At 41.2% G+C, this 12914-nt stretch overlaps 1 protein-coding gene across 4 annotated transcripts in view; it reads right to left on the bottom strand.

The window, feature by feature from the left end:
• Positions 1-3844: 3844 nt before the first annotated feature.
• CCNY (cyclin Y) overlaps positions 3845-12914 on the bottom strand; it is a 224634-nt gene continuing 215564 nt past the window's right edge. For all 4 annotated transcript variants that reach the window (XM_077808317.1, XM_077808318.1, XM_077808319.1 and 1 more), the window contains one exon: positions 3845-6135. In XM_077808317.1, the coding sequence (XP_077664443.1) occupies positions 6019-6135 (117 nt within the window). In that variant the 3' untranslated portion in view covers positions 3845-6018. The remainder of the gene's footprint in view (positions 6136-12914) is intronic.

Raw genomic sequence — 12914 nt, 5'->3', positions numbered from 1 at the left:
GACGGTCAACAGCAATGGATCTGGAATGGACCCCTTCCTAGTTAAGACCAGAGTTAAGCAAGGATGTCAGCAGTCCAACCTTTTCTCCATCTTCTTTGCTGTCATCCTCATCACTGACAAGCTCCTCCAATACAGAATCGCAGCAAGCTCTTCAACCTCATTCATCTCCAATCCAAGACAAATGCTATCTCTAAATCAGTCATTGAACTTCAATATGCAGATGACTGTGCCCTGTGCACCCACTCAGGCCTCAGATCAGACATGCCACGGGATGGTCAGTGAGTGCTCCTGCCAAAGACTCTCTCACTCCAGACATTTTTAATGTGCCATTATCATGGTATCTAGCCTAGGTGCCAGATACAGGAGTGAGGAAAAAAACCCAAGGAGTCTAAACTGATCCTATGCTTTGGTTAAGCTGCTCATTTGGCTGAAAATTCTCTCTCTCCCTCCTCCCACCCACCCTTTGTCACTCTGCTGGTAGATTTAGACTTTGTTATTAACGGAAGTGAGCCATCGCTATTTCCTTTCCAACTTAGTGACTGTAGAAAATGTTTAATGCTTTTAGGGGGCTGTCTTCCCAGCTGCACTCAGCTTCCCAGTTTTCCAGCAGACATGGCAAACCAGGCTATAGCTATCAACACGCAAACTTATCGCACAGGGCATGAAATTTGCTCCATTTATTCCCAGCTGCAGCTAATCCTTATTCACAGTATATGTTCGAAAGTTCCCCTATAATGGTGAAACTCAAATTCTGGGCTTATCTTTGACCCGCATAAGGCCTCAAGAAATGGTTCTTCTGCTTGCTTTTATTTGTAAAGAGATCCCGTTGTAATGTGACAATGACCCAGCTGTTGTATTCAGAGAAAAAACAAACAGACAGACATGTACATTTTGACATAGCACTAACAGGATGACTGATACAGCCAGTTGGCTTACTCCTACAGGGAAATAATTATGCGACAGAAAAAAAGTAGTGAATTTATAGGCTTATGGTCATTAAAAAGTTAGAATCTGTTCTGTAGTAAAGCAGCTTTGCTCAGCTCCACACTGAAACATTAGAAAGGATTTTAGTTTTTAATATTCATATTTTTGTATGCACTACAATACCACAGATATTGCTAAGGGAGAATGTACATGAGGAAATGCACTTAAAAAGAACAGAGTCAAATAATTACAGGTGGTTATTATGAACTACAATGTTAGGTAGATTCATCATTGCAAGAAACATAATTTATTCATACTGCTCTGTCAAGTACTTAGCTTGAATTGGTCTCCTGCTGTTGCTTGCTCTCTTGGGGCTGCTTTCAGCTTGCCTAAGGATCTAGTAATGTTACAAAAGTAAATAGAAGTGCTATACATGAGTTTGCACACTTGAGGCAAAACAAAATGCTGAAGAGCAGCTGCTCTTCTGATATCAGAATTTCATCAGCCCTTTTTTTTTTTCCCTTGAAGTCATACCATAGATCTGTGCCATACACAAAATGGGGGGGGGGGGGAAGACTAGTTCAAGAGCTTGAAGCCTTTTGAAAGATAAGCTCTAGCTTAACCAGAAAATATGGTCTCGCTAAAGGAATTATTGGGTAAAATTCTAGGCTTCCTGTTAGGCAGGTCAGCCTAGATGATTAGACTGGTAATTTCTGGCCTTACCCATCTCTGCTTACAATGTCTTCTCTTGTTTATTTATGATCAACTGCTTCTCTTCTTGATCTTTTAATCTCCAGTGAAACTTATTGCCCCTGACAATGGACAAGGCACATCCTATGTCAGCACCTCAGTTCTATGCCAATTCCAGCTCCCACCTCCTTTTCTGTGGTCTCTCAGGGATAGGCAAATAATGTAGTTGGTGATATACCTAAGTCGGCGGGATGGACGCTGGAGGGGAGGGAAGCTGTTTCCTCAAGAGAAAGACACCCGTTGCCTTTTATGGCTCTGAACACTTGAAATAATTATGCTTAGTTTCTGTATGAACACTTTTGGCTTTTCACATACAAACACCAGTTCTTTGCTCAAAAATATACTCATGACACCATGTGGGATCAGCTCACAACGGGGAAATGCTGGCATGCGTCGTAATAACCATAAACACTTGGAGGAAAAATGTATTTAACTATTTATATTACAGGGATGGTGTATATCGAATTCTATACACTAGCCAGGCACTACTAAATGGTTGTTAAGGTAAGAGCTGTTGCTAAATTCTCCATGACAGAACACAAACAGAGATCAATTTAGTTCCAAGCAGGCATTTCCACCTGCAGTTTAGAAAATGTAACATCTGTGAGCAATGTGTGACTGCAAAGAATTTCTGTTGCTTCATCTGTTATGGCTTTGTCTTCTCAGGCTCTCCACTTTTGTATTTCTGTACCCCCTCCCACATAATGCTATTTTCTGTAGATAGCCAAGATGGCCAGATATCACTTTGTCATCTGCCTCCATACACAAAAAACTACACTAGGAAGCTCTTCAACTTCTGATGAGGATTTTGCAACTTCTAGGCTGTATGCCACATCCAAGGTTTATCTAGCATTAGTAAACAAAGCAGAGGATAAAGAAAGAAGTGTTAAAAAAGGAGAATGGCTGCACTAACAACATACATGTGGTTATTCAAGTCACTGGTCCTTGAAACATGATTTGACTGTACTAGATCCAGGACATGCAGCCTCCGAAAGAGGCAGAAAATACCAACCAGTGAAAAGTCATCCGAGAATTTTCATATTTTTATTAACAGAAGGGATGGGCGTGTGTGTGTGTGTGTGTGTGTGTATATATATCTGAAAAATCTGTAGGTCTTTTTGCTGCTAAACAGTTCTTTTCCATATAAATCTATTTATACATTGATTCCAACTCTTAAAAACTTGACAAAATAAAGCTTCAAGGAAGGGTGGTTACAAAAGGACAAATACAATGGCTGAAGTTATTCATCAGTTGCAACACCAACTGCTGTTTAGAGAGGGGAGGAATGGGGATGGCTGTTCTCTATGCAGTCTCTGGCTGTAAAAGGGTGCACAGAAAAACCATTACAAGATGTCTTCTACAAACAAACATTTTCCCAATTCCCACTGTTCAGGCTATAACACAAGGGCCCTTGGGCCCCAAACAGTATACAATTCATTAAGACAGTGATAGTTGAGAAGGTCTTATATGAAGTCTCCAACTCCATTCTGTTTCTGACTAAGACAATAGCTAAATAATAAATCCAGAAACACCCCAGCAAAATTTTTAAATGATAAATTGATATTGTAGGTGTTGAAAACAAATCCACAACCCATTTGCATTGATAAAACACAGTTTGGCCTTTTTTGTTTGTTCTCTGAAAGAACACTTCCCCCTCTCATGATGATATTTGCAATCCAATGGTATTTCAAAAACTACACTAACATACAGTGTAATCCTAAATAATAATTCAATTTTTAATTACATGGAATTGAATACCTTGCAAACAAATGATACTCAGATTTATCGATAAGTATTGTATCGTTGTATGTGTCTGTAGCAGACTTAGAACAAACCAGAACAGAAAGCAAAGCATTCCATAACTATGTGGGAAAGAAAAGCCCACCTAAGTGTAAGTGATTCCGACTGCAAAACTGAAACTAAAGAAAAAAAATACACAGAGCAGATTTTTTTTTTTTTTAATTCTTAGTGCAAGAAACAACCAAGTTAATCACAGAATCAGTACTAATTAAGGATATGGAAAATTCTCCTATACAGAGGTAGAGTCCAGTGCACAAGGCTAAAACAATATTCAATAGTCTAAACGTGACTGAGCCGGGTTTTACGGAATCCACTTTTTTTTTTTTAAATCAGACTGTATGTACATACATACAATAAATAGACTATACAATCTTTAAAGTAGTTTAATAAACTCCACAAAAATTATAGTAGATGCACGGAGATCTTTACATAGTTCAGAGTTCATATCTCTATCACTGAAAAAATATGGATAAAACTAATATTCCTGCTATAAAGTTAACAGAAAATTGTTTTGCAAAGTTGTGATAAATCATTTTACAGATCGGTAAAACCTAAATTTATGCTTGGCAGGGATCTCAAAGTCCAAATGCTAGGAAAATGCCCCCTTAGCTATATTTTGAATGGAGTTTCAAATGCTCTACATTTTTTCTATTTTCAAGAGTGGGCTTTACATTCGATGTTCAAGGAAAAGAAATGGACCTGGGTACTCACAGTTCTGATGCATTGGCACAATGATAAAGGATGAGAATTAGATTACTTTTAATGCCCTGAAAGACACTAGGAGAATTTATGGGCAAGACTTTAATGTTTCATACTATACATATCACTTTAGAATATTAATAGAAAACTCTGGTATTAGTACTGCAATCCTTTCAATGCCTCTCCACTTTCAAGGCATCTGATCAGCACTGCACTGGGAGTGGAACATGTATCCATGAGCCCGTATGTCTGCTATAAGCCCTAAGGGGCTTAATAAAACTAATATGGACTATCGTTTACTGGAGTAGTGCACAAAGCAAGTCAAATACAGGAAGTCTGCTGCCATTCACTTCAAGGAAACTTGAGGAAAAAAAATTCAGGGAACCCAGATTTTTCAACTGTATCTTTCTAAAACGTGCAAAAAATCTTCATAAAATCAGACACTCACGAGCATTATAGAGCAAACAAATGTTTTTACATAGATACATTATTTGATATAAAAGGTTCTTGTGTCTCTCATGAGGGAATAGGCAAAAGAGGAGAAGGAAACCAATAACAACAGAAGAGTACAATAATCAACATAGCAGAAAATGGTCTTCACAGTTTGAATTTTGTTTAAATTTCTGAAAGCACCTACACTGAAAAATGAAAGGTTTTTTTTTTTTTTCCCCCAATTCAATCTACCTGTGATAATACCTTGGTAAAGATTAACATTCTGCTCTTCTATGAGCCTTTTCACTGGAACAATTTTTTTTTAACGTTTTTTATTTTATACAAACAAACTAACTTTAATTTTAAGTAAACATATAAAAATTGAGGCTATTGCTTGCAACAATGGATCTGGAGGTGAAGGAATGAACTAGCTGGGCCCTACAAAAAACTCTGTCTTTTATATAATGAATTCTTCTAAACTTCTAATGCTATGAAAATTTGCAAAAAGGACTACAAGATCTGATGGAAATTTCAACAATTTGGCCCAAGTCTCATCATCACTGAATCCTTCCACAATCCTGTCTTTATATTAAGGAAATATAAATGATTCCAGGAAGGCACACACACCTACATATACTATAAATAAACTACATAATGAAATTACGAATGATCATCTGATCTTAGTATAAACTTTTGGTTCAGCACTATGGTCAAGTTATATTTTTAAGTACAATAAAAGGAATATAAAACATAACATATGCATAACGATTATGAAGAATAATGCAAATAAGTCAGCTCATGGAGAAAAGTGCAATGAAAAAACCCACCAATACTATTTTTTCAGAGGTTTGTGCTACTGTAGATACAGACTTTGTATTTGCTGCTGTGCAGAAGAGCTGGAAAAATAACCCAGAGAAGTAGGGAAAAAAAAAAAGAGAAGATACTAAGGAGAATAATTTAAGATGAAATAATTCAACTCCATTCCTATAGTGCACAGCCATACTTATCATGTGGTTTGGTTTCATGCCGTCACTTCTGCTGAAGAGTACAGAATATTAAAAAAATGGCACAGTCCCCTAATCTCTTTCTGCCTCTACTCCATTTTTTTTTTTTGTTTCCTCTTCCAAGCATTTGACTAGCGGTTTCCTCAGAAAAAGGGTAAAGCTGTGAGGAATAGTGACCAAAAAAAAAAAAAAAAGAAAGTTGCTTCCAATCTCCTCTCCTGTATACTGTACTGATTTCTCCTTCCTCTCAATTTTTTATTCTTATGTGCTACACAAGGGGGAGGCACTGTAAAGGCAGCTTGACGGATCTAAAAGTAAAAACCCCAAAGTCTTGTCTTTCCCCCATTACACTCCAAAAAATTTGGATGGATGAAACAGTCCTTCTGTTGAAATATCCCAGACTCCATTGTTAGGAGATGATGGCAGGGGACCATCTAACCACAGTCAGATTGTCAGCACTAACTGACCGTTTCTTTGTAGATTTCCTGAAGTCTTTATACTTATCTTCACACAAGCGAGAGATAGCCTGAGGATGAAAAGGGGAAGAAAGGTCAGGCCCTATGGGAAGGTCAAAGAGGTCACCACTACACAAATAACAGAACCGCATACTGCTATTTTTTATATATAGGTAGGTTTATCATGTGGCAGGATTACCATGTGTCACTTTATGATGCAATGCAGATAAGACTCTTAAAAAAATAATCTTTTGACACAGTCCATTCCTCTGGAAAAGGATAAACATGGTGGGAAGTTCCACAGTCTACAGTGTTAACTTTTGAAGGTTAACAGAGACCCACACAAGCTTTTTCTTCATTAGGAAGTGTAATCCTAGTCAGTACTGGATTTACCATGGCGCCGCCGGGCCCACGCTCCAAAGGGGCCCCGGCTCTGCCTTCTCCGCCCACCGCTCTCTCCTGTGGGGGCACAAGATTGGTGCTGCCGGTGCTGGGGCTCCTGCTGCAGCAGGGAAGCCTCTTCCCCCAGAATGCTACCTTCCTGCCCCTCCCCCCTGCTGCTGATCAGCTGTTTGCCAGCAAGAGGCAGAGGGAAAAGCAGAGCCTCAGCACGCTCACCACTCTGGGCAGGAGGAGAGGGAGGGGGCAGGGCATACCCCCTCCAGCCCCCTGCTGTGAGCACCCCCACAACCTCAGCCCACACCTCCAGCCTTCTGCCCAACCTGACCCCTGCACCCTCCCTTACACATCCCCAGCCTCCTGCCCTGACTCCCGCACCCCCCCACACTTCCCCAGCCCTGACCCCTGCACCCCCCCTTACACTCCCCCAGCCCTCTGCCCTTCCCCCTTCCCCCCAAACACCTCCCCTGCCCTGAATCCTGCACCCCCACACACCTCCCCAGCCCCCTGCCCTGACTCCTGCACCCTCCTCATGCCCCCCTGCCCTGACTCCTGCAACCTGTCATATCCCCACTCCTATCTTGAGCACCAAACGGAAGGTCCTGCACACACCCCCACATTCCCACCTGCACCCCTCGCACCAAACAGGAGCTGCCCCAAGTAAGCACTCCACACCGAACCTCCTGCCCCAACCCTGAGCCCCCTCCCTCACCCTAGTTCCTGGCCAGACCCCGCACCCCAATGTTTTTTTGTTTTTTTTTACAATATTTGGAAAGATCATTAAGTGGTCCGTCGAGATCCTCCGCGATTTTCAAATGGTCTGTGGAAAAATAAGTCAGAATACAAGAACAATCAAGGTACCTCACTTTATTTCCATTTACTTGCTATTACTTATAGGAGGAGGATGAAGAAAAAAAATGAAAAATGGGGGCAGGGGGAGATGAGAGAATGTTCTTTTTCTTGGCTGGGTCCCAAGGATGGGCCCCAAAAATGAAGCTGAGCACAGGGCCGGGGGGCCCCACTCACTCTAAATCCACCCCTGGCTGTCACATCACCTGGGCTGGGGATACTGTGTCAGCTGATCCCCACAGTCTCCAACCTACCTGGGCAGTACAGCAGACATGGCCCTGCCCACTAGCAACTCTCCACTCCCCCCTCCACCGCTTCAGGCTTAGCCCTCTCACTTTTAAAAATGATTGCTTGTCTCTCCCCGACCTCAGGCTTTTCTGGCAGCCCTGTTGCCAGCTATCCAGTTTTAGACTGGAAACTTCAGTAGAAAACAGGACCTGAGTGTCCGGTTAGCAGTGCTGACTGGAAACTATAAGTCTGGTTATAGGACCAACCACATTAGCCTCTGCTTCTCCCACTCCCAACACCCACCCCAGAGGGCTGGAAGAGGACTGTCCTGCTGGTGCAGGAGAAGGGGCAGCTCAGTGCAGAGAGAGACGAAGAGAATGGGCTAGACCCAGGTAGGTACCCACTCTATGTGGGCAGGGGCAGGTGGGAGGGATCCTGTTTACCTCCTCCCCAATCCTGCTGCGCTTGCAGTTTACCACCGGCCCCTCCCTTGCTCCAGGGACCAACCCTAGCTCCTGCCCAGCTGTGCTTCTGCCCCCAGTCCCTTTTATAATCATTCCCCAGGGGGCCCTACAAATATGTTTGGTGCCGGGCCCACAAAAAGTTAATCCAGCCCGAATCCTAGTTATACTATTAAAAATCTAGTTGAACGGGTTGACAAAATGCTCACTGCAGACTAAGCTAAATTGTGCTTAGCATCACGTCAGCTAGTCATGGGTAAACACTACTGGCATGAGGAATTACCCTGTGACTAGCTATCATGATGCTGACCCTCCTTCTCCTTGTCTACACTGACCAGTCAGTCCTGGTCATCATCATGTCCCTGGACTTTTTTTTTTTTTTTTTTTTTTTAAAGAAAAATCTAGAGTAAATCACGGTACAACTTCATAGTGGAGCTGGGCCCCTACAGAGAAATGTTTCCCTTTTTTTACAGTATTCAAACCATTTATGGGGGGAGGGATTGCTCAGTGGTTTGAGCATTGGCCTGCTAAATCCAGGGTTGTGAGTTCAATCCTTGAGGGGGCCATTTAGGGATCTGGGGCAAAAATTGGGGATTGGTCCTGCTTTGAACAGGGGATTGGACTAGATGACCTCCTGAAGTCCCTTCCAACCCTGATATTCTATGATTCTATGAATACTTTCGGGGGTAGGAATAGCTCAGTGGTTTGAGCACTGGCCTGCTAAACCCAGGGTTGTGAGTTCAATCCTTGAGGCGGCCATTTAGGGATCTGGGGCAAAAATTGGGGATTGGTCCTGCTCTGAGCAGAGGGTTGGACTAGATCACCTCCTGAGGTCCCTTCCCACCCTGATATATACTACTATCTTAAGTCATTCAAAAGCAAAAGTGGTCAACAATTCCTGAATCTTGAGCTTGATTAAAAAACCAAACTTTTTGACATAAAATTAAATGGAAAAAATTCAGGGTTTTTTTGTGACTGAAGATTTTGATTATTGGAAAACCAAAGTTGTTTTTTTTTTTTTTTTTTTAAATCTACAAAAACTGAAATGTCTATGAAATTTTTACTGGATTTTCAGTGAGATGTACTGAAAAGTAATATTTATACCAAAAATAATCTTAACACTACCAAAGAGAGTGGTGATTAAAACTGAAGTTTTGTTGTTCTGAATTGCACATAATGAAGAGGAAAAAAATGAGTCTTAAAATCTGTCTTTCTCCAAACATCTTGGGCCTAATTCTCCTCCCACCTACACTGGTTTTACAGGGTATAAACTCTATTGACTTCAATGAAGTAACATCAGTGAAAATTTGTGGGGGAAGATTTAGGGCCCTTGACTTGATACAACATCCATCTTCCTGAGGCCGTCACTGCTTTTAGTTAGGTTTGGTCTTCCTGATCATTTTATCAAGGAATAAGATGTGTTTGGGTTCAGACAATGGCCTTTTCCCAGCCTGTGGAACATGCCTACACTTTCGGTCTCAATCTAATTCTTTAATAATGCACAATATTTTATTCGGTGAAAAAGTATAGAAGAAGCCTTAGACACACTTATTAAATAAATGCTAACCTTATTTTGGAGCATAGGAAACAGTTTTTTCTTATTTTAAATAATTTACTATTACAAGAAAGACGTTTTCTGCATGACAAATGCTCTGTTGGAGGGATTGCTCTGAGAGCCAAAATTTATCAGCCTATCTGAAGAACCATGGGATCTTTTTATGAAACACAATGATAATGCATCATTCCTTCATTTCAGGAGACACAGGGCCCTTTTAGCTAGGTAATTTATATAATCAGTGGAAGAAAATACAGATGATGTTAAAGAATAATTTAATCCAGAAGAGACCTTGTATACACAAGAAAATTTAACATCCTTTAAAAAGAAGTCCAAAGATTATTCTAGCCTCAAAAGAGACACAAAATTCCTTGAGACTCATTAGAGCAGCTCTGGAGGCAGACTGTTTCATTCACTTTGTCCTTAGCCAACTTGAGAATGAACGCATGTGACACACAGCAGAGTATGCCTGTGGAGGTACTATAAGATCATACAGACTTTAAAAATTGTAACTCCAGAACTGGTTTACAAAACTCTTTTTCTACATTCAGGGTCAGGATTGTAGCTGATGAGTAGGGCGCACAATAATCTGCACCCAGTCCTCCATACTCTCCAAATACATGATACATGTTGGGGAAGCCATACAGAGCTAAGGTTCATCATTCTGATGCCAAGCACCAGGTTTACATGCAGAGGCCCTGATTCAGGAACACTCAAGCGTTAAGAGCTGTCCAAAATGTTGATGTTTTTCTGGATCAGGGCCAGAGACAGTAGTGGCGAACACATAAAGGCTTCTTTATCTCTTCCGTTAAAGTTGTAGGGGGCAGGTACCTAAAGAAGGGAGCCAAAGATAGGTAGTCAAGAGGGAGAATGAGGAGACTGGAGAAAAAGGACAGGGAAATGACTGAGGAGCAAAAGAAAAGAGAGGGGGAGGTCTCAGGTAATGCCAAGGCAGAAGGACGTTGTACATGAGCTCTGTCTCCTGTTTTGTTTTGCTTGGCAAAATTAAGTTGTTGGAAGAATGTGGTGAGACTTCTCCCCCTCTGAAATGCCTGAGAATGAGCCTGAAAAATTTCTTTCCTCAAAGTCTCATGATCCAAGGATGCATCCATCCTTTGAGTAATACACTCCCCATCTCTCTGGATGACAAATCGCTGCAAAGCAAATACTTGAAATAATTAAATGAGAAATGGGCCACCAGGGAGAGGATGTCAGAGTCAAACTCCCAGGCCAGAAGGGAGGGACCATTGTGACCACCTAGTCGACCTGCTGTATAACACAGGCCATGGAACTTCTCCAAAACAATTCCTAGAACAGATCTTTTTGGAAAAAAAATCCAATCTAGATTTAATAATTGCTAGTGATGGAGAATCCACCACAACCCTTGGTAAATTGTTCCAATGGTTAAATTACCCTCACTGTTAAAAATGTACACCTTATTTCCAGTTTGAATTTGTCGAGCTTCAAATGCTCGCCTTTGGATTGTGTTATACCTCTGTCTGCTAGATTGAAGAGCCCATTATCAAGTATTTGTTTCCCATGTAGGTACTCAAACTGTGATCAAGTCACCCCTTAACCTTCTCTTTCTTAAGCTAAATAGATTGATTTCTTTCAGCCTGTCATTATAAAACACATGGTTACTAATCCTTTAATCATTCTCATGGCCCTTCTCTGAACCCTCTCCCATTTATCCACTTCTTTTTAAGACTTCTTGACTTGTGGGCACTAGAACTGGACACAGTGGTTCAGCCCAGTGCCAAATACAGAGGTAAAATAACCTCTCTGCTCCTACTTGATATCCCCCTGTTTATGCAACCGAGGGCTGATTAGCCCTTTTCACTACAGAATCGCAATGGGAACTCATGTTCAGCTGATTATCCACCATGGCCCCAAATCTTTTTCATTGTCTTCCAGGATAGAGTTCTCCATCTTATAAGTATGGCCTACACTCTTTTTTCCCAGATGTATACATTTAGCCAATATTAAAACTCATATTGTTTGCTTGCACCCAGTTTAAGAGCAATCCAGATTGTTTTGTATCAGTAACCGGTCCTCTTCATTATTTGCCACTCCCCCAATCTTTGTGGCATCTGCAAACTTTGTCAGTGGTGATTTTATGGTCTCTGACAAGTCATTGATAAAAATATAAAATAGGATAGGGTCAAGAACCAATGCCAGTGGAACCCCACTAGATATACTCCCGCTCTGTGATGATTCCCCATTTACAATTATATTTTGAGACCTGTCATCTAGCCAGTTTTTAATCAATTTAATGTGTGCCACATAAATTTTGTTTTTTAACCAAAATGGTGTGAGGTACAAGCTCTACAGATATCTAAGTCTATTACATCAACACTAGTACCGTTCCCAATCAAATTTGTAATCTCATAAAAAAAATAACGCAATGACAGTTTGACAGGATCTATTTTCCATTAACCCACATGTACGAGTTAGGGGCCCGTCTTATAGTTCCCTCTTCCGGCTGGACCCCAGCTTGCTCTTACCGAGCCAGCACCCTCCCCAGGGGAATTCTGCCTGGAACATTCTCACTGAGTCCAGAGAAGGCAGTTTCCAGTAGGGTCAGTCATGTTTCCTTTTTATTTTATTTCAAGTCTCAACAAAACAAGATCAAAACTTCCCTAAGTCTGTCCTTCACCCCCTGTAAGTTCATCAACCAATAAGTTCATGGCTCTTACCTCAGCCCTTTTGATAATAGGACTTTGCACAGTCTGCTTTCTGTCTGTTTTGTTTCTGGGGGCAGTAGCTCCATTCTCTGGCAGGTATTGCAGGTCTCCCTCTCAATTTCCTGCTCTTCATTTTATGAGGATCAGCCAAGTAAGTTGTAGGTCTTTTTCCCTGGTGCATTGAGTGAGGCTGATCAGCCAGCCAGCCAGTCAGCTAGCTGCTGGCCTCTGACCTCAGTTCAGTGGTATCCCTTATACCTTCACACCATGTTGACTGAAATTAATTATATTACCCTCCTTTAATTCATTATTAATGGGGTCCCAAATCAGTGGCTTAATTATCTTGCCTCTATACACCAAAACTATAAGTAGTTTTCAACAAAATTATCTCAAGACAGTAGAGAAAGTCACCTTCCTGTTGTCTGCAGTGCATCACAAGTTATCCTTACTGATGAAATAAAATCGTGACATACAAATTGGGGTCTGCTGGAAACAAGATGCATGTGTAAAATCTCTGCCCACATGACGTTTCTGAAAGGTATTATTTTTGCCATAATACTCTTATTTGTTGCTCGCCAAGACACTTGCCATTCTAAAAAAAAGACACACAAGTACTTGTCTTCCCTTCCCCATCAGTTTGAAACTATTTTTAAATGTTCTGTTTTCTACACTTC

Source organism: Eretmochelys imbricata, chromosome 2 (assembly GCF_965152235.1).
Source record: "Eretmochelys imbricata isolate rEreImb1 chromosome 2, rEreImb1.hap1, whole genome shotgun sequence".
In the NCBI taxonomy this organism is placed as follows: Eukaryota; Metazoa; Chordata; order Testudines; family Cheloniidae; genus Eretmochelys; species Eretmochelys imbricata.
Note: the sequence above shows the minus strand (reverse complement) of the source record. Positions and strands in the feature narration are given on the sequence as shown.